The 22,329-nt window shown below is 38.4% G+C and overlaps 1 protein-coding gene across 3 annotated transcripts; it reads right to left on the reverse strand.

The window, feature by feature from the left end:
• Positions 1 to 13: 13 nt before the first annotated feature.
• ogdhb (oxoglutarate dehydrogenase b) lies at positions 14 to 21,266 on the reverse strand. Of its 3 annotated transcripts, XM_014982667.2 has the most exons (23): positions 20,599 to 21,258; positions 18,617 to 19,045; positions 15,978 to 16,166; positions 14,919 to 15,012; positions 11,852 to 11,967; positions 10,992 to 11,146; positions 10,757 to 10,903; positions 9,966 to 10,056; positions 9,326 to 9,505; positions 9,119 to 9,247; positions 8,554 to 8,733; positions 8,120 to 8,272; positions 6,644 to 6,746; positions 6,002 to 6,130; positions 5,759 to 5,909; positions 4,572 to 4,699; positions 4,124 to 4,302; positions 3,885 to 3,956; positions 3,555 to 3,680; positions 3,387 to 3,459; positions 3,123 to 3,286; positions 2,871 to 3,025; positions 14 to 1,922 (listed from the first exon to the last, which is right to left on the reverse strand). In XM_014982667.2, the coding sequence occupies exons 2-23, from the start codon at positions 18,848 to 18,850 to the stop codon at positions 1,802 to 1,804; spliced, it is 3,069 nt and encodes a 1,022-aa protein (XP_014838153.2). In that variant the 5' UTR covers positions 18,851 to 19,045; positions 20,599 to 21,258; the 3' UTR covers positions 14 to 1,801. The 3 variants fall into 3 exon arrangements, 2 of the variants coding, with proteins under 2 accessions (XP_014838153.2, XP_087866861.1); XR_001417759.2 differs by lacking the exons at positions 14 to 1,922; positions 2,871 to 3,025; positions 3,123 to 3,286 and having other exon boundaries at positions 4,071 to 4,302; positions 20,599 to 21,264; XM_088010735.1 differs by lacking the exons at positions 14 to 1,922; positions 2,871 to 3,025; positions 3,123 to 3,286; positions 3,387 to 3,459 and having other exon boundaries at positions 3,600 to 3,734; positions 4,071 to 4,302; positions 20,599 to 21,266.
• Between the last annotated feature and the right edge of the window lie 1,063 nt (positions 21,267 to 22,329).

The following is a 22,329-nucleotide window of genomic DNA, read 5'->3' on the forward strand; positions in this document are numbered from 1 at the left end:
ATTAAACATATAGTTATGTTTAACAGCACTGATAGAAATCCTTTATTTTTATTAAAAACATTAAAACAGGCAGCAACAAATGAAAATAAATACATGCTTTAATTCAGAGGTTGTGTGTTTACTGACATATCTGCATGAATTCTGTGACGTTTCCATAGAGACATGCTATAATCTGGTACAAGTAGACCTTAAAGAGTGATGTTTTGGACTGGAAAAAAAAAAAAAAGCAATAAGAAGCATCTTCAGCTCCTAAGCTTGACTTTGTAACTCAGAGGCTGCTTGAGATGTTGAACTTCCAATAAAACTTTATTTATTTATTTTTTTACCAAACATTCTTGCGCTATATTAGCTCATAGCTCAGTGTGTCAAACAATTCCTGATGCTCACTGTTGCATTTTTATCCAGAAACCCTCATCTCATAGTTAGCTGTATGCGTGGAGCAGTAGATCTTCCCATGAACGTTTGATGATATTAACAAAAAACATTTTCAAATAAAAATTGAAAAAAATTATCTGACTGCTTTTATTCATAATAAAACAGCAACAAAATATCCTCTCTGCTATTAAAATGATATGTAAATATTAATTAGTAGTGTTATCTATAACACATACCGGTATTTGATAGTTTGATCCATGACACAGATAACCCATATATCGGTTTCCTTTAGCTAAACCAGATATTTAGAACTTTAAGGGTTCAGTCGTACTTTTTTCATTTGTGTTGATATGAGCAGATCATTTTAACGGCTCTTTTTAAAGCACATGAACAGATTAGTTGAAGACAAACTGTAAAATGAAAAAGTGGCAGTTTTAGTGTTTTCTTTTTTAAATAAGTGAACTTATTGTGCAAAATGTCATCATTTCTTTTCCATTCTGGAGTCTACTGAGGAGATGTTAGCTTGCTAACATGTAGCTGGCTGCTGCATAGATGTGGAGTTTTCAAACATTTTCAAATAAATGAAACAGTTTTTACGCAGTAAGAGGGGAAAAAAAACCCTACTGACAGCACAGCAACAGGTGAGGGAGGGGGAAGTACAGTTGAATACCAGTCATTCCAACACTGACATTTCATTATAAGACTTTAAATTGCTTTGTCTTGAAACAGTAAAAGTTTAAATCCGGGAATCTTGATTTCAAAGTCCAGTTAAAGGGTCGGTGTTATAAATTTTCCAGGCACACAGGATCATTTTATAGCACAATCAGGTAACTATGATACCTTCAGTCGTTATAAAAATGTGACCTCAAATATGCAAATATGACTAAAAAAATTGACTTTGGAATGTAACGCCTTGAAGTTGAACCTCTGTCTCTTTAAAAACTCCTGCTTTTTCTGATACTACGTCATTTTGCATAATACTGTCCCTTAAATGATTAGTTGGCAATTTTTCAAAATAATTGAGTATAAATCAATTCCGTCTGTCCAAACAGCCTCTAAAATTTCTAAAATATTAAATGTCATTTTCTTCTGATTTTTCTCAGTCAAATTCCTGTAAAACCATAATTCATATTTTTGCTGGTTGGGAGGCAAACAGTACAAACAGAGAGGCACACAAATAAAGGTTTTTACCGGGTTACCAATTTGGCTGTTCTCTTTTCTTAGTTTCTGAGGTTTAGATTTTCCTTGTAATATTTAAATATTCTTTAATTATTATTATTCTGTGTGCCAGCAAATATTTCACCAAAATCATTAAATGAATCAGAGGTCCTGTAGTTTTCCTTCGGCATCGTGTCTCACTGTGAACACACGGTCTTCATGGTAACGGTGTAAACAGTCCGGTCTGGGCTGTGGCGTTCTGGGGCCGTTACAGTTTCCCTGGGGAAGTTTCCAGATCGAAGGCTGCGTCCAGTAAACGCTGAAGCTCCGTCAGGTGAGTGTGTTTGTTTCCAGTGGCTGGAGCTGCAGCGGGCTCACGGCCAGCATACCTGCACAAACACACAGGCACAAACGTCAAAACAGAAACTCGAGTTTTTTTTTTTTTTTTTACATCGACCTCGTCTTGATCAGCCCAACATATCTAATGAGGAGACTCTTAAGAAACCAAGATACTTCCATAAGTGGTTCTAAATCAGATGCGTATCGGATTGTTTTCAAACAGCCTGGACAGTCATGTCGCATTGGATCGACGTGACGCATGCGTCAGAATTCTGCACCAGAAGAAACCAGAAGTGGTAAATCCAAATTTAAACAATGGCTGAAAATCATAATTATGAGATTATGAAAAAAGTCTGTTCCACTACAACGGATCACATATCAACCCCACAACTAATTTTGACCATTATGACTTTCCATGTGAAGTCTTTCAAAAGTATTGCGTAATGCGATACACAGTTTACTGGGAATGCATCTTTGAGTGTCTGAAAATGTGCTGTAAAGATTTTGCTGTCTTGTTCTCATGCTCTCAAATAGCATCAGCATTTTAAAATGGATTTTTGAGTATTTTCAGTGGATTCAGGATTCCCAGGACTTGGAATTCCGATTCCATGTAGAATCAATTTTATTTTTTGCACCTTTTCTGTTTGTCCACTAACAATCCTCTGAGGCCAAGACAGAGCAGCAGCATCCACACTGAGACACAATGGTGCACCTGGGTGCTATTTCCTCATTATGTGACTTTTACATTTTATGCAGTGGTTCAGAAAAAAAAGAAAAAAGGAAATGAATGCATGCATGCCACACTTTTCAGATTCCCATCTGTATAAACAAAACATTGACAACCATGCATTTCCTTCCGTTTCAGTCATGCATCACTTCATGTTAGAAATACCCCTGATGCTATTGCTAAGCACTACATCTTGTATCATTACTTCTACCATTCTTGCATTGCTTTGGTGTAGAGAGCTTCACACCAGGTGACCTTATGTAAAACTGACCAGATGGGGCGCGTGCGGTTCATTGTCGTACGGAGGCGGGGCTTGACGTAGTCGTAGTAACCCTGGTTCTTATGCTCCTCCTGACACCAAACCAGATCGGCGTTCTGGTACTGATCAGCCTCAGCTTTCACCAGGTCGAAGGGGAATGGAGACAGCTGCAACATCACACAAACACAACTTAAAATCTGCTGCAGCGTTGATCCAGGCCTGGATATGAAGTTGGTTGGATGAAGCGAAGGCAGAACCAATCACCTGCTCGATGCGGACGACGGCGACGGCATCCTCCAGGCCTCTGCTCTTACGCTCTCTGATGAGGTCGTAGTAAATCTTGCCTGTGCAGAAAACGACCCTCTTCACGTTCTGGGGGCCAACAGCTGCGGGCCCCTCATCCGGGATGAGGCGCTGGAAGTGGGTACCTGGTGGGAGAAAATATAGCATAATATAAAACCAAGACTTTATTTCATTGATAACATTTCCTGGATGTTTTCTTTTTTTTTTTTTTAAATCAGTTCTTACCAGGCAGCATGTCATCAAAACTCGATTTGGCCTCTGGGTGGCGCAACAGCGACTTTGGTGTAAACACGATGAGCTGTTGTTTGAAAAGCAGAGAAGAGAAGCATGTTGAGCTTTAGGAACTGCATCGGTTTGAACTCTGAGCTGCGGTTCATGGTGGGAGTCGCTCACAGGCTTCCTGAAGGGCAGCAGGATCTGCCTGCGCAGGACATGGAAGTAGTTTGCAGGAGTGGAGCAGTTCACCACAATCCAGTTACAGTCATAAAGCTGATGCACTGCAAAGTCCCCTGTGACTTTCTAATAATAATAATAAAAAAAAAGTTTCAAAATAATAAAAAGCTGATTTCACCGCTGTGAAAAAAAAACATTTTCTAATGTTGATGTCAGATCTCTGTTTAATTTATGCAGACAATAGTTGACATGACTTTACACCAGGTTAAAACATTAGATTATGTCAACATATCCGGTATTTAGTGTTCTTATATAGGGACACAAACTTACAGGAAAAACATCTGAGTCGTCATTGCACATCTGTAGGAACCTCTCAGGACGGGCAGATGAATGCTCTGGACCCTGGATGTGAACAAGAGACACAAAGAGTAGAATACAGAAATATTGTGTCTGCAGAATATTTATTTAATTTCCCTTTGAGATTGATAAAGTCTCTCTGAATTGAGCTGAATATACCAGCGAAGAAGAAAAACGCAGGATGTTCTCAGGCGGTGTTTGTTTGTTCCTACCATGCCCTCCATGCCGTGTGGCAGCAGCAGCACTATGCCGTTCTGTCTGACCCACTTGGCCTGTCCGGAGCTGATGAACTGGTCGATGATGCACTGGGCCGTGTTGTGAAAGTCTCCAAACTGGGCCTCCCACAGAACCAGAGCGTTGGGACTGGCCATGGCGAAGCCGAGCTCAAAACCTGCACAGATGGGATAAAAACAAAAGTCACCGTGTGACTGAAGGAAATCATGTTTGATGTGGTGTGAGTTTATGGGGTAGGAGTTCATTAGTTTCTTACTTCTTCCTTCTCCTTTACAAGGATGTTAAGATTATTGTACAAAAATAAATTTTCTTTGCATTTCTTGCTCATGTGTGTGATTTTATACTTCTTTCATGTTCGAAATAAATAAAGAGTCAGATGTGTAATTGGTGACTTTTCATGGCACTGCTGGTCGGTGTGCCACTCACCCAGGACTCCGTACTCAGACAGGGAGCTGTTGCACACAGTGTAGGGAGCCTGATCAGGGGAGATGGAGTTCATTGGGATGCAGATCCTCTTATCCACATTCTGGTCGTGGAGAACGTGATGTCGATGGCTGTGAAAAACAGTAAAAACAATTTGATTCATTTTTCTAACAGGACATTGTGGCCAAAGATACAAAATATGTTTTAGTTGAAGAACGAGAATCTATGTGCAACTTTTTCTTAAAGAATATACAAAACATACTTAGCTTTTTGCATCTTTACAATCCTGTGTGCCACTTTGTGTATTTAGCATACTTTCATTGATTAGCATTTTATAAAGTTCTGAATTTGATTGCTGGTCAAAGAATCAGATTGTCACATAAAACAAAGAAATCTAATCAGAGTGATATATTGTGATGTAAAATGTGTGGCCAAAATAAAATCCACCTCCAACCAATTTAATCAGTGTGTATATTTTGCACTGATCAAACCCAGTTACCTTTAACTAGTGTAGTTCATCTACAAGCAGCAGTAAAACATGTTTTCCCTGAGGATAACACTCTACTGTATTAGCCTGGCCATTGCATTCTTGTCTAATTCCACTTGATTTTAATCTCTCTTCACAGCTCAGTCTGCGCTTTTTCCCCATTCACTTGGATTCCCTCTGCTGATTTCCACAATCAGTGAAGAGAAGGAGGAATTGTGAACGGTGACATTGATTTTCCACATTGTCTTAGAATTGTAGTCTGTCTGTAGTTTTAGCGATGGAAGCAGAGGAAGTGAACGAAGACGTTTGTGTTAGCCAAATATTGAATTAACATTAACAGATGCCTCATTCAGCTTGACACTTCTCTCTTCACAATGGAAGATGGTTGCTTAAAGTGCAGAAAATTTCCAACAAGCTTCATAGCATCAAACTGTCTCATGACACACATTATGGTCAAACGTTAGTGCGTGGGTAACGTTTAACCCTTGTGCGTGCGAGGAATGAAGCAAATGTAGAGGTCTATGGAAAATGATACAGGTTTTATGTGTGTGGGGTCGGTTGGACCCCATTTCAACATACAAGGGTTAAAACCTCGGGAGAGTCCATGATTCCAGGAAGCAATTGTTTCTCAACAGCCGAGAGTCCAGACCCTCAAAGTGAAGCGCAGAACAAGACGCCATTAAACATGCTGTTTTGTTGTTACCTGAACGTCCCCCTCTCTACATCCTGTCCACTGAGACGCACGTGGATGCCTTCTTTGAGCAGAGAGCCGAAGGCCATGTACTCTCCGAGGGCCCAGTCACACACTCGCTTGCTCACCATATGTGCACGTCCCTTCAGAATACGGCTCAACCCTGCAGCATGATCCAACAAGCAGAAACAGGAAGGCTCAACACGGCTAATTAATAGCATTTTCTAACAATCCTAATGGAGTGGTGGAGAATACCTCCATGTATCATGAAATCTTCCAACGGGACAGAGGCTGCGACGTTTCCAATGTGACAGAGCTCATCTTCTCGAATGCCAGTGGAAGGACAGCTCATAGTTTTAGGTTGACCATCCAGAGTGAAAAAACCTAAAGATTTTATAGACAAAAGATATAAAAAATAATAATAATTCAGTGGTGGAGTGCTGTAATTGAGCGATACCATAAATACCACACCACTGCTCCAAAACCTCACACTTACACATGTTCTACTCAAATGTCGCAACAGCGACCTGATGCTAACTTTACTTAAACCCATGCTACACTGTGCAGACACCCTGTCTGCGCTGAGGAATATCCACTCACCACAGCATGCCGAAAGCTTGAGGTGATTCCAGCAGCAGTGGAGTCCGACTTGGTTTCTGATCATTTTAACATTTAATTATCTGACTATTTGAAGATACTCATATAGCATGCAAGTTTCAGTGATCATTAAATACGAAAAAAGACAAAAAGAAAGTAATTTTCTCAGTTCAGATGCATTAGCAGACTACATTAACACTTAATATACATGTAATCTATACAAAACATGGTTATTCATTTTACTGTGAAAAAAAAAAAAGACAGAAATCAACATTTAAATGATTCCTAGAAACAAGTTACCTGGCCAGGGAGAGTCCAGCCAGTGTTTGATGTGGAGGATCTTCTCGTCTTTGGAGTGAGCAAAAGCGTCCTCACAGATTTTGTCGTATCGAGCCACTTCCTCCTAAGAGTCAAAAAGGTTTGCATTTCAGTTTCATAAATGAAAATGTGGAGTTCAAACCTAAACACTCGATTTCAGTCTTTTTAAACTTCAGGATAGATAAAAATTAGGGATGTGCCGATCAGGTTTTTTCCTGCCGATACCGATCACCCATGAGGGCCGATACACCGATACCGATCACCGATACCAATCACATAATTATTATTATTATTATTTTTTTTTATCATAAACACTACCGGTTACATTATGTGGAAAAAGGAACCATGAATTCACCTTAATTTAGACAAAAACTTGTTTTTAATAACTTTTTTCAAGAAGAAAACTAAACAAAACAGGCATTGTGCAAATTGTACTGCTATTGATAATACTATCTTTAACAGACTGATAGCATATGAAGGCTCTGAAGAGGCTAAATAACGCAAAGAGCCAAAATAAAACCTCTCAACATTGCCAAAAAAAATTCAAGTATAAAACTTAACATTCAAAGGCAAAAACAGGTTCCATTACAATAAACAATCCAGAGTTACTGAATGAAAACTTCCTGTTAGCATGGCGGCTAGCTGATTACTGCTAGCTCTGATTGGCTGTTTCTGACTGAGCGGAGTAATTATTCAGATCAGGGAGGAGATCGATTATTTTTTTTAGAGATTATCTGTCTCATGTTAGGACAGTGAAAGTTTTAATACGTATGTAAAATTTTTTTTTTTTTTTTAAGTTATATGCTGCAGCTTTAAGCAGAGATTCAGTGTGAGAGTCACTACCAGGTGGAGCAGAAGCGAAGCTCCGTCTGTCAAATATTACTACCTGTAGCGTAGCAGCGGTTCAACAGGAGAGCAGAACCAGCGTCTTACATCGCAGCTAGAAAACTTAAACAATTTTCCAGGTTATTTGTCTAGCTTTCTGACCGTCATGCTAATCCGGGTGAGTGTTTGTAGCTGTGCGCTGCTTTAGCTGCTGTCTGATCCTCCGTATGTCTTTTTTACTGCAGTGAGCCTCGATGTAGCCAAACTCCGTCAAGTATGGTATTGTTTTTATGTCGTATTAGCTTCGTTGTGTTGATGCATTTTGACTGCTTCAATTTTCCGCCGCAACATGCAGACTTCCCCATTCACTCAGTGCGTTATAGTTCCACATCACTTAGGATTTGTTGCTGCGCGTTTGTGCAGAGTGAAGGAAAGAGGAGACCAGCTGCACAGGCAGGCTGCGAAGTGAGATGATCGGTATCGGCAACAAGAGCCAATGATCGCCGATCACCGATCATGCACTTTTTCACGAAAATCGGCCCGATTATGATCGGTGACCGATCGATCGGCACACCTCTAATAAAAATCATATCCTCAAAACGATAAGGCGTACAGGCATGCTGGTGGTGTTACCTCGTAGTGTTGTGTTGTGATAACTCCTTCAGCAACGAGCTTCTCTACAAACTTCTGCAAGACTCCTTTCTGCTTCTTTATCTGCTTGTACATCAGCGGCTGGGTGAACATCGGCTCATCCATCTCATTGTGGCCGTTACGCCTGTAGGAAACCTGCAGCAGAAACAGTCGATAACATCCCTGTCCTGATATAGGACTGTGAATTCTCAGGATTTCTGTGTTAATGTGTAATGATCTAAGGATCTATCATAGTAATATTTACAGTTTGACAGATCCACAAACTTCATTTCTGCCATGGCACGTATGCAACACTTCTGACTTGAACTTTCAGGTTATTAAAGATTTGTTAATGGCTTTTCTTACCTTTTCCTCCAAACTACAAGTTTAAAAGGAATATCATTTTTTTAAATGTAGACATTTACTTAAACATTTACCAGATCTACAACGACGTCCTTATGGAACGTGTTCCTCCACTCTGCCGCTACGTTGCACACAAACATCACGGCCTCCGGGTCGTCTGCGTTGACATGGAAGATCGGTGCATTCACGACTCGGGCCACGTCTGTTGGGTACGGAGATGAGCGGGCCATCCTGGGGTCTGTGGTGAATCCAATCTGCAGGAAGCAGAGAAGGCTGTCAGGTGTTTTCAGGTTTCTGCCTGGTTGACAGCTCTGCATAAACTGATATGGTTTTATTTTACTGGCTTAATTAAGTTTCATTACATTTCTTCAGTCCAATGAGCATAATCATACACAGAGTATAAGACACCAAGTACTCGGGGGGAAGGGGCACCAAACATATTCATGCTCATTAAAAAAATAGATCAGTATAATCATAGTAATCAATATAGTGGTGTATTTAAAGTAAAAATATGTCACTATTTTTACTGTGTTTTAAATCATTGAAATCCTCTTAAACCGAATAAAAGCCTCATTTCTCCACTGCATGTTTTCTGGTGAATAACCTTCTTTAACTCGTTCAGAGTTCACAAGTGAATACCTGGTTGTTCACCACCACATGGATGGTGCCATGGGTGGTGTAGGACGGCAGGTCTGAAAGGTGGAACGTCTCGTACACAATTCCCTGGCCTGCGAACGCAGCATCTCCATGGAGCAAAATAGACATCACCTGAAAGTTTCCAAATTCAAAACCTATAGAAACATTTACCAGAAAACTGTCTTTTCATGAACTCGTTAGGCCACTCACCCTCTTCCCCTCGGTGTCTCCAGAGTAAAACTGCTCAGCTTTGGTCTTCCCTTGCACCACTGGATCCACGGCCTCCAGGTGGGACGGGTTGGCCACGAGCGACAGGGTGATGTACCTGTCACTGACTCGGTTCATCCTCCTGTGATACATGCCTAAATGATATTTCACATCTCCTGAGCCCTAAACACAGATGGTAAACGGTTACAGCTCATGTGTTTAAGCCACTGTGATCTAAAAGTCAGCTAAATGTCTAAGTGATGACTTTGTCTCTTTCAGGTTTTCCAATTTGGAGGAACCATTTCCTCTGATGAAATTTGTCCTTGTGCTAAGATGCATTTACATTTATTTATTTTTGTAACAAGTTGGTTTGAAAGTACTACAATATGGGGGAAGCTAACTGAGTTGATGTCTTAATCTAAACCAGAAGAACCAGAGATTCCTGATGTTTCTGACCTCTATGCAATAGAAAAATAAGTATAAAATGGTATTTTTCATGGTTCTATAATGACACATTTTAGTGTTAAAGCCATGATAATTAGAAGAAATCAGTTTGTCTGCAAACATTAAAAGCATGTAATTAGTTGGCGTCAGTTTCATTAACGTTTGCACAGACGTGTGTGAGTGGTTTTGTTGTGCAAACCTCGTCAGCAGCCTCCAGCTTGGAATCGAACTGACAGAAGATTTGGTCCAGGTCTTTCCGGATAACATTGGCCAGAACGTTCAGCCTCCCTCTGAAGAGAATTATGGGGAAAAAAACACATGAATGAGAATACTTTACTGTTTTCTACCAGCACAGTACCCATACCTTTTGAAACATTTCACATTTTATCATGTTACATCTACAAACTTCAATGTCTTTCATTTTTTTTAATTTACTTTTTTTTCTTTTTGTTTTGGTGAAAGACCAATACAAAGTACATTCTGTCATGGCATGGAAGGAAAATGCTACATAGCTCTTGAAAAAGTTTTTGCTGAATTTGCAACATTACAAAAAAAAAAAAAAAAAAGAAAACATTATACTTTACAAACCATTTACAAACCATCTACCATGAGTTACACTTAGAAACATCATATAGTGCCTCTAGCATTATTTAAGTGAAGAATCTGTGAACATGAATGTCATTTTCATGGGTGGGGATTTTTTTAAGGGGAAAACTGTTTTTTTTTTAGCAAATTAAATTTGCATTTAGAGGTTCCCCTGTACTTGTAAAAGATAAAAAAAATTTAAAACCATGAATCACTTCAAAATTATGCACACATCATAAAATGCATTGACAGTTGTTTCATGACAAAACATGAAGAACTTCATACTTTTTTTGAGAGTGTATGAAAAATGCATTCAATTTCTTCTACAAGCTTCAGCTTGGTGAACAGCAAGAGAATAAAAAGTCACCTTGTGTGCTAGAGAACACCAGGTGTGTCTGTCTGTACCTGTGAGGCATTCCCAGGATCACGCTCTCCACTCCGCACTGACTGGACCGGTCGATGATGGTCTTCAGGGCCGGGATGAGCGACTCGCAGCCTTCCAAGCCGAAGCGTTTCTCTGAAGACCACTTCCTCTGAAGGAACTCTTCAAACCTGCCAACAGTTGTGACCACTTTGACGCTTCACAGAACTCTGGTTCCATTACCTCTGGACTCAGAGCGTGAAGAACCGACAGACTGACCTGGTGGAGCGGATCATCCTGCCCAGCAGAGTCCTCTTCTCTTCCAAGGAAAACTGCATGATTCCTGGAGTTTCAAACTTTTGCCGGATCCACTGGCACTGCTCCAAGTCATTTATGAACATGAACTCCACCCCGATATGCTGACAGTAGGCCATCTACACGACACAGACATGAACATGTATTGGTTTGAGTCAGAGCTGGGTTATAGGTAAAGGGTGGATGGATACTACAGGATTGTTGATGGTTTTTTTCTTTTCTCCTGACTTTCTGAAAATAGGGCTGGACAACAAATCAATAACAATACATGTCGCGATAGACATATGATCAATGTCAATAGATAATATGTCCAATAATTTCACTGAACTCCAATCCAGAACTGAACAGCATTCTGGGTGACGTAGGCGGAGGAAAGATTTTAGCTGCTCAAACTCTCACATCGAGCTAACTAAGGTTGGTGGCATCAACTAACTAACTAACTCATTGTTTGGTTACCTAGCAACAATGTGTTGAGTAACTTGCACAGCAGCAGTTTCAGGTTTGGCTGTGGTGCCTCATAACTGCTCAAAAGTAAACGGAGTGAAAACTAAATAAAACAAGAGAGGTCACATCACCAGTTGGGCAGTAATTCAGATATTTAAAACAAAAAACTAATCAATAATCATTGATCTTGATTGATATAAAATGTTTAAATCATGATATGTTTTTCAGTCATATTATCCAGTTTCATCTGGAAGCTCCTCCAAATTCTGCTGGATCATTTTTTGCCTTTAGTATAAAAATGTCCAAGTTGTTTCTGACAGAGACCTTAAGGATGCAAACAAAGCTGTTTTAATGTGTGTGTGCACTTATCAGAGCTCTACCTCAAGGCGGCGAATAATCTCTCTGAGTGGTAGAGCGCTGTCATTGCCGCCAATGAAAGTGCTGGCAGGGAGCCGGAACACCTTGTCCAGGTCACCCTCAGTCAGGCCGTACAAACCTGCAGCGAACAAGAGGCACAGGAAACAGAATCAAACTGAATCTAAACCAGATCAGTGGAGCCATGTGGAGTGGAACTGGTCTAAAGAAGGATGGCAAACCTGAGACAGAAACAGAAACAAAGAACAGATAAAAGTTTAGAATTTCTGCCTTTATCTTATCTAGTATTGAAGATAACATTAAAGTGACTCCGTACAGGAATAAAAGCCACATACCCCTCCAACCCCCCATGTGGGGCCAAAGTTGCACCATTCTTGAATTACGGTGGACCACACAGACCTACAGATGTCCCACGTGAAGCACTTTGGACACCCTGATCTAAACTTTCTTTATCACACTCTGAGATAACTCACTTAACAGGGAACATAAAGTCCAGAAAGTCAGAGTTCTATGATAATTGTATATTATTGAGTTAACAACTCAAACATTAACTTTATGGTTCTGCGGGTTCCTAATCACATTCTTGAAAGTTTCCTGGAAAGCATGGAATCATTTACCATAAACTGGAGAAGCAACATTCAGCTTCTGTGCGCCACCAATCTGGAACAAACCTCTGGAAAATTGTAAGGCAGCCAAAACAATGAGTTCCTTTAAATCCAGACTAAAGACCCACCTGCATAGGGTTGATTTTGAAACATTATAAGTGAAATATTAATCAACATTTTGATGTGTAACCATGGCACTTGACAAAATGTAATGTTTCTATTATTCACTTTGTAATTTTGTGATTTTACGATGTAAAGCACTTCGAACTGGCTTGTTGCTGAGAAGCTAATGGTGGCTGTTGTTTAAGCCCACCTATTTCTAATGAATCTGACTTTCTTGAAATCTTTTAAGTAGCTTTGAACAAAATGTCTGAAAAGTTTCTGAAAGTTTTTCTTCAGACTTTGGAAACTTACTCACATTATTCCAATGCAGTGTTTTCTAGTTCATCACCAAACCACTAACCTTTGACATGTTAGCTAGGGGAACATCATTTTTAACTTACATCTTTGGACACTTTATTTCCAACTTATTTTGTTCAATCTATGAAAATCTTTTACATTTTCATATTTTAAGCACAAAGAGATACAAGTCACTCTGTGGGCTAAAATTCACTAATCCTAAATTATTGTCAGAATATTATGGAATATTTTCTCACTGGGTGATTATTGGAGAAGATGGGCCACACGCTGAACAACATCCACCAATCAGAATGCATGAATCATTCAGGAGGCACAAAGTGACAAACACACAAACTGCTGGTTAAGGATCCAGTAGAACGCCACACATTTAATTTCAGGGGTCAGATAATGCAGCAACCTACTGCTGACCTCAGTGACCCCTCTCACTGACAATGAACAAAACCACAAGTGAGCATGGAAACATCCAATCAGAGGTCAGAACAGTCAGCAGCTTGTGAACTCAGAGGCACCAGGCTTTTTCATGGGGAACAATGACAACACTGAACAGCAAACACACCTTTCACACAGTCAGGTGGATACTTCCTGTTTACAGTGCCAGTTTGCTTTTTTTAGGAGCAAACTGTAATATTTCTCTCTCATCCCAACTTTGGTGAAACTGAAAACGCACAGTCTTGACAGAGGCAAAGCGCTGTGAGAGGACACACTGCACAGCTGTGCTTTGACTGAACTGCTGACATCATCATGATAACATGCTTAGCCTATCAGGAGCCAGAGCATCATAAAGCAAGTAGTCTTATCTCATAGGGAACATGGCTTTCTGTACAGGATGTTCTAAAACAACTGCAGCAGCACGAGTACATGTGATACATGAAAAAATTAATGATAGCATCACTACTACTGATAATAATCATAATGACAACAAGGAGTAGTAGCTTAGGTTGATAATGCATCAGGTTTTGAGTCAGTGAGGAAGCTTGTGTTTATCTTTCTGATTTATCTGGGTTCCATAAAATCAAATTAAGGGTTTATAATTTCAGATAGGTCATAATCTACAGTAATTAATGTTCTAAAATTATTACAACCACACCCAGGCGGTATGATAGATCATGTGTGCTCTCTATCTTCTTCTTCTGCAAATCACCTAAAAAATTTTGATTTCCTCTGTAAAAATTGTTTTTAATGGAAAAACAGGAAACAGTTTGTTGTACTGACACTTTTTGGGATTCACTAATTACTGTTGTAGTCAAAGGTTAAATTCTCTGACTGGATCTTTGTTGAGTGTTGAGTGACAGACACAACATTTATTTTGTGTCTGTCACTCAACCAAGATCCAGTCAGTCAGATCCAGTTTTTAATCACTCAATTAAAAAACATGTATTTCACAGATAGTGTGAAATATTTTACTTCATCATTTTTCTCATCAACTGAACATTTTCCCTTTCCTTTAGGAAGAAGCAGCATCCCCACAGCCTCATGCTGCCACCACTATGTTTTTACCTTGGGGTGATGTGTCAGGCTGATACTGATAGGCGGTACTGTTTGCATCACAAACAGAATTTTAAATTTAGGTAAAGAACTAAAATTTGGGTGGTCTTACATTATTTATTAAAATGTTAGCTACTGTAATCTCTGTTCCCATGAACACAGTAAACTAATAAGACTTGTAATGTTCAAAGTCAAGCAAAAGTAATGAAATTTCACTAGCTTCTTTATTAGTGGAATTTCACTTCATAGAACACAAAGTAGAGGAAGAAAAATTATACATATTTTAATAATATTTAACAAAAACACATCCGTGTGTGTGTAATATATATATATATATATATATATATATATATATTTTTTTTTTTTTAGCCCCCCTGTGTAAATGCTCTGTAAACCATCTAAAGATGTATGTGGTTCTAGCAAAACATGCATTTTGCTCATAAAAAATAAAATACTAAATAAATTAAGATCCTAAATATACTGCCCAAAATTCAAAAGGTAATCAGAGAGACGCTAAGTGAAGTGAAATGTAACACGGATGGTGCAGGGCTGTTTTTCTCACCAACATTTTGAAAGCCAACAGTACACGGAGCGTCATCGAAGTCCACACAGCTGATACCGAGGGGGTCCAGCTTGGCTATGTGATGGCCCCGTACCTGCAGACAGGCAGACAAGGGTTGATGAGGTTAGAATATCTAAACTCATTCCAGCAGGTCACCTTCATGATGTCAACACGCCTGGCCCAGTTTACTGTCCTCATATCAGAAGTGGGTTAAAGGCTTTAAACCAGCTGCCTGTTTTACCCGGAGACAGCTTTCTGCCTGAACAAAATACTTTCAATTTGAAAAGTTTTCTGTACATCTGATGTGTTTGCCCAGATGAAAATGACCTTTATGCAACATTAAGACTCACTAAAAGGATGTTTAATTAACACAAACCGTGTGAAAACTAGGAATTCACTGATTTACTTTTTTTTTAACTTCCGATATCTGAGGTTTATTATCGGCTGATACCAATCCGACACAGAAAAACAGCAGAATTGACTTTGTCTTTTTTTTAAACAGACATAAATGCACTGAATTACAAATTTATTTGATAACTCTGCACCAGTACAGCTCACTGAAATACACCAACAGATTCACAAGTTTGGTCAAACATGTAAAACCAACTTTAATTTTTTCAGTCATTGTAATTAGAAGTAGAACAGCCAATGGAAAATAAATAAAAAAGAAACTGAAACTAACTACAAGAAACTGCAACAAATCTTTAGAATGATTCAAAAAGTGCAATTAAGAATTTTAAATATAATGTAAAATAAATAAAGCATGATGTTGCTCAGAGCACAAAACAGAGAAATAAAATGAATCAAATTTTTTGGAATATCGGGACCGATACAGATATTAATATTGGATCTGTGCATATCTAGTGAAAACATAAGTGTTAATACCATAATAATGTTTTGTCTTTCTGTAAGTTATAAAGCCTTAATATATGTGATTATTTATTATGATGGAGAAAATTCTGTTATGAATGTAGTAGAAACAGCTGTAAATATAAGATACAAGCAAATTTGATAATGATCTGAAACAACATTTATCATACGACAGTGTTTGTTGTTTACCTGGTAGGCTCTAATCAGTGACTGCACTGCCAGGTGGTCTTTCACCAGTTTTTCCACATTGGGCTGAGCTCCAACCAGCGCCCGGACGCCCATCGTTCCGTCAGAAGGCCCGCTGAGTGGCGGAGGGCTTTGGTACGCCGCACCGGGAGGCGCTCCAGCATTTGCATTCCGAAAGAAAATATCCCAAGACTGTGAGGAGGAAAAAAAAAAAAGATGAACTCTGTTGTTTTTCTACTCATCTCCTGGTGGTAAACAGTAACTGGAAGTCTTTGTTTACTGCCAACAGGCTTAGACTGCGTCTGAAATCAAGACACAAGGCAGGGGGACACAGCTACTCCCAACCTCAAAGTCTGTCATGGTTGATGTACATTAAGATGATATGTTACTTTATGACAGTGGTTTGATCTGACTAAATCTATCACACACATAGTGCTGTATAATTTCTCTATTACGTTAGTGTTTCAGTGCGCAACATGCAGACATATTATTTTGTAACACAATTACCACTGGTTTTTCCAACTCCAAACTGGAACACAGTTAAGTCAGGGGTGACAACATTCCTACATCCCAGTTTCATCCTCTGAGGCAATGAAACCTCAGAGGATGAAACGAGTTTTGTCTACGTTTTTGGATTGTTGTAGAAGATTTTTTTGTTGTTGTTGAAAATTTATAAAATTTCACTTGCAAAAACAAAATTAAAGTAGATTTGCATTAAAATCAAAAGTTACATGAACTGTAAGTAACACCATTAACTAATGAGCATTAACCTCACTCTCCACCTAAGTTTCTAATAGGAGCAGGGAGTAATTAGATTATAGGAGTGAGAAGCTTTCAGGATCAGCTTCTCTGTGCTGGATGTTAGCTTACAGTTAGCTTGGCGCACGAGTTACTTTACAGCTGTACTCAAACTACAAACCCTGACAGCAGACAGCTCAGTTTGTTAGCTGAAAACAGATTGCAGGTCAAAGCCTGTGTTTGAACCTTTTATGAGGTACAGTTCCCCAACAGTCAGTAAAAGTCTGTTCACTGACTGTAGTTTAATCCATTTAGTGGAGTTCATGAGCTAAGTGACAGCTAATGTTTTACCATTCTACTTAAAGTAGCACAAACAGAGTCTCAAGTTCTAGATGTGATAATTAGTTGGTGTTATTTGTAAATCTCAAGTAATTATGAGACAGACATGAAAATCTGCACTGATGTTTTTGCCGTCTTGCTAAGCATGCGTCATAATAACATGGTTCATGTCACCTCTCATTTTCACCAACACAACAAAATGTATTGTTATAGTAACATCATTTGAGGTATTACCAAGAAAGATGATCTTTTAACTAATAACTGTTTTCTTCAACAAAGAAGCTTCAATCCTGTAATAATGTTAATTCTGAGCTTCTACTTAAAAAAAATGCACTCACTAATAATCAGACGGAGGATCAAAGTCATTTGTGTAAACTTTAGCCCACTGAATCCTGGACATTCATCTGTTAGTCCCCAAAATCTCAGTTTGGTTTGCATGCAATCAGTGCAAAGGGCTCAGACTGGATGTGATGACAAATATGCATAAGTGAGCAGATCCAGGGCAGAAGGTCATTTGCTCCTGAGAGACAAGCATTCCCTGAATTTTGCCTGTAAGGCAGACACTGCTAACAGAGAAGCTTCCAGACAGCCAGCAGCTGGAGGAAAAGTCAAAAGGACAAACATTCCTGTGATTAAGCAACGCATTTCAGTACTAATGTGTACAAACATGACCCCTGTGTATCATTTCTTTTTAATCATCTTCTATAATATACCATAAAAAGCTGCAATGCTTCAAACATTATGTCAATTAAGTACATGGTAATATGACTGAACTTCAAATCAAGACTCAGGTAGACCTGTCACAACAAGCAATAAAGCAATTAATTGCATGATAATTAAAAATAACTCTATAATTTCCATTTGCATGATGTACTATTTTTCTCTTTTCTCCATTTCTAAAAAAACCTGGATGATAAAAGTCTTCAGTCTAATACTTTGGTTTCAACTAGACCCTTTTTTGAAGGACAATTTTGTTTCTAGAGACTTTATAATTCATTGCATTTGTTGTTTCTGTTGTTTTGTTTATTTATTTCAGACAATGTCTTCCAGTTCCAGTGTTAAATGTTGATGAGAGTTTAAAGTTTATTGATCTCTGAGAATGAGTTTTTCCATTATTGTTCCATTGCCATTATTTTACTTGAAAATGATCCCAAAACAACAATGTTATTGTTTATCTCAATAACTTCTGAGACAATTTATCGTCCAGTAAAATTTGTTAGCACAACAGGCCTAGACTCAGTTTTCTTTATCACAACAAACCATCTTTCACTCATTCTGTAAAGTACAGTTTGGTCAAAATGACAATCCTCCCTATCCTTGACTGTGGTGATATCAGATCTGCATCTAAAACTCTACTCCATAAGCAGTAGAGTTAAATAAAAAATAAACAATAAAATAAAAACTATATTATTATGGAGCTACCTCACTTCAAAGTTTTGCTAACCTGTTTGGCTAGCTTGAAGAAAAAAACAATCTACTCTGTCACAGTTTTGGACAGTTTTGGACAGGGTAGACATGGAATGTCATTTTTTGTCATTAGCTGCCATCTCATGACGCCTCAGTACCTTATGCACATTCCTAGGATCCTCCAGCCAGGCGTAGTACATCTCCTCCACATAGTTGGAACTGGTTCCATTGAGAAAAGGTTCAGCAGCTACAGACGCTCTCAGGCTCCTCACAGGCTGAAACGTCCTTGTGCCTCTTTCCAGCGCCAAGAATTGGGACTGTGGCGCGATCTGGGCTGTCTGTGCAGCAGCTAAAGGCCCAAGCCTCACAACTGTAGTCCTTAAGTGGTGCATGGCCGCAGGTCAGCCACGGTTCCTAACGCCCCAACTCTCCTCTTGGAAGAAAAATGCAGCAGAATGTGGGCAGTAAGGAGACCCTGTCAACATGAAGTCTTCTCCCACTCTGTTCCTGGAGATGTTTTTTAAATCGCTGGTGCTAGAATTCGTCCAGATGTTGCTCCTCACTCTTTCCACAGGTTGCAGTCGAGTCTAAAAAGGACACAGGTTTATTAAACTCTTCTAAAGAACAATAAAAACAGCAGGGCTGGATTAATACAGATGTCACTCTTCCCACATTGTTTTCCATCATTTTTGAGTTCACTAATTATCCCAAGCTGAAGAAACTGCTGACCAAATAATGGAATATAGAGCCACTGTAGATAGAAAAAAATAGATTTATGCCAAAAAACTCCCAAATTTTGAGATCAGCCTCAGAAATATATCTAGAAAAAACAAGGAAATTTCTACGTTTGAAAAGTCGAAAATGTGCTAGAAAAAACTTTGACATGTTTACATTAATCTCAGAAATGTTAATGTACTAAAAAAATCTGAGAAATTTCTATGTATTTTTCTAGAAAATTTCAGAGATTTGTTTGGTGGAAATTTACTATCAATTAATCAATCAATCAAATTTTATTTGTATAGCACATTTCAGCAACAAGAAGTTTCAAAGTGCTTTACTACTTTTTTTTGTTCCATCTGGTTCTAACGTGCCATTGTCAGAAACAGAAATCAATAACATAATGTCATTTATTAAACACACCTTTTGTGTCAAAATTAGAAATGTCCTTCTGTTTGTAGATCTTACTGAATTTGTGAAATTTTGCCTCTGGGGCCACAATTACCACAATTACCAATTACATCAGTGTCCTGATGTGACCACTGAGTTATGACACAGATGTTTGGTTTTATAGTAGCAGGTTGGTTTTAGGCATGATTCAATAAAGAAATAGTAATAAAAAAATATTGAAAAATATTTTGGTTTGGACAGCAGTAAGCAAAGTTTTTAATTTCTGAAAATAATTCATTTCATTATGTCCACCACATATACAGCCAGAGATAACTCTGGTCACTCAGGCACTTCTTTCTGGCTTCTCTTTAGAAGACTTAGAAACCACAGGAATGGGATTTCAGAAAATCTTAGATGTTTTAAAACTGTTTTGAACAGAAATCAGCCCATGCCTGATTTCTAAAAGTTCTAAAAGAAGACCAACTGGTCATTTTTTTAAAATAAGAAATGTCATTAAGTGCAGCAGAGCTAAAAGACAATTAAATTAATAACTTGGAGACAAACAGTGTTTGGTTTCTTGTTCAATATGTTTGGAGTGTTTTCATTTAATCAACTTTTTCAAACCATTTCTTTCAATAATAAACACATTACAGTAGTGTATAAAATCATCTCTGCTGTCTGTGTTAATGTTCACATCTCATAATCCCGATAAAGATAAGACGAGCATTTGAAAAAGTTATGACTATATGAGTGTTGGGGTGCTAAAGAATAAATCGTTATAGACGAATCTAAACATTAAAAGTAAAAATAACATCCATGTATTATGATAGGTATGTCGTATTTAGTCTGAAAGGGACAAGATCCCGAAATTATACAGCAGATGGGTCAAATATGACCAAACCTATACCACAACTTTGCTCGCGGACCTGCAAACAACCCGGAAGGTCACGAGGAGGAAACTTTAAACCATTCAAATAAGTTAAACTCAAGCTGAAACCTGACGCGGACGTGTTCGTATATTTCGGTTTATTACCTTTATTTCTGTTGGTTTCCTGGCGCTTCTCTCGGCCTCTCGCTCCGCTGCTGCTGTGAATTAGGAGCAGCGGGTCCAGCGCGCCGGTGCATGGGTGCGGGCGCGCGCGTTTTTTGTGTGGTAAATAGCCGCGTGCGCTACGGCTCAATCACTTCACCTCTAAATTGCGTCATGCGATTATGTCAGCACGATAAGACAGGTTAGGGTGAAAAAAGAATAAAAAAGGAAAATCCAATGGAAAGGTAATGAAACACGTTCCTTTGTCAACAATTCCAATTGTATGGAAATAAGCTGCTTAGATGCATAGAAGTTAGTCTAAAAAGAAAACATAAAGTAAGATAAATTAAGCTTATACGGTTTTATAAAAGAAAAACAGTTCAAACGTAAAAAATGAAAAAAAAAAAAAAAAAGATCACTTTCTTCTTAAATAGCAAGCGTTTGAGACATTGACAACCTGGGGGAAGAAACTACTTCTGTGGTGGCTGCTTTATCCAAATGAAAGTTTACATTGCAACAGCTTGTCTCCAGGATGTGGGGGGTCTGCAGACATGCTAGTTGTACAAACTGTCCGTTGTTGCAGAATTACACAGTTCAGGAGGTCCAACACAGTGGAGGAAACTTGTAAAAAGTAATATTTGAGTTAGATTAGGGAAATCAAACAGCTCCATGTCACTCTGAGAGGAAAAATCTTCCACTACACTTCTGAGAGACTGAAATGTTTTACATTACAATTAGACATGTGTTTCCCAAAATGCTTTAGAAAAACTTCAGTTTGGAAATGAACAAAGACCGTCTCCTGGAAATTTGCCTCCTGTGCCAGTCATTTTCATGCTAATGTGTATTATAATGAAGTTACTGTTTTGTCAACAAACCCCAGCTGAGATGCAAACAAAGTCTTTGTAATACGAGAGGTTGACAGGCAGGAAGACAACACTTCAGTGAAACACATTCCAGTCATTTCTTAAAAAGTGAAGCATTTGGATCTTTGAGCTGCAGTGATGAACAAAGAGGGAAACAAGGAAAAAGCAGGAAGCCTGACTTCCAACATTAAATGAATTTAATATGTTGGTATTTAGGCAGAACACTAAACTCTACTAAATGGGGGATATTAGTGGTGATAAATAAAATAAGTTAGTGAATATTTAATTTTTCATCAAATGTAGTGCTGATATGTATCAAAAAATAAATTCATTTTTTGTAGGCTAATTTTGATAAGTCTTTGTGATTTAAAGATATTTTGCTCTTTAAAGTCTATACAGGGCATAAGCCATTAAGGATAAAAAACCAAAAACAGCCAAGAGACACATGGAAACTGGAAAAAACCAGTAGTGGAGAAAGTACTCAAAAAATGTACTTAAGTAAAAGTACAAATATACAGTCAAAAATGTACTAGAGTAAAAGTCAAAGTACCACATTAACATTTTACTTAAGTAAAAGTAAAAAAGTACTGGCTTTTAAAAATACTTAAGTATTAAAAGTAAAAGTACTTGCTGAATACATAATCTAATCGCTAATATCATTAAGTGAACTGATCGTATTTAATTTTAATACATCAGAAATGTGCCATTTTAATGAACAATGTCACAGATTAAACATGTTCTTATTGTGTTTATTCTCTGTAACAGTTTATACTTAGATACGTGATTCTATGAATCATAATTTCAGGGATGGAAACATCTTGTCTCCTCCCGTAACATAGCATGAACTTCATTAGTGACATTTATTTATAAA

The sequence above is a fragment of the Poecilia mexicana genome, unplaced genomic scaffold, assembly GCF_051168715.1.
Source record: "Poecilia mexicana isolate PSO_F unplaced genomic scaffold, ASM5116871v1 scaffold_12, whole genome shotgun sequence".
Taxonomy (NCBI): Eukaryota; Metazoa; Chordata; class Actinopteri; order Cyprinodontiformes; family Poeciliidae; genus Poecilia; species Poecilia mexicana.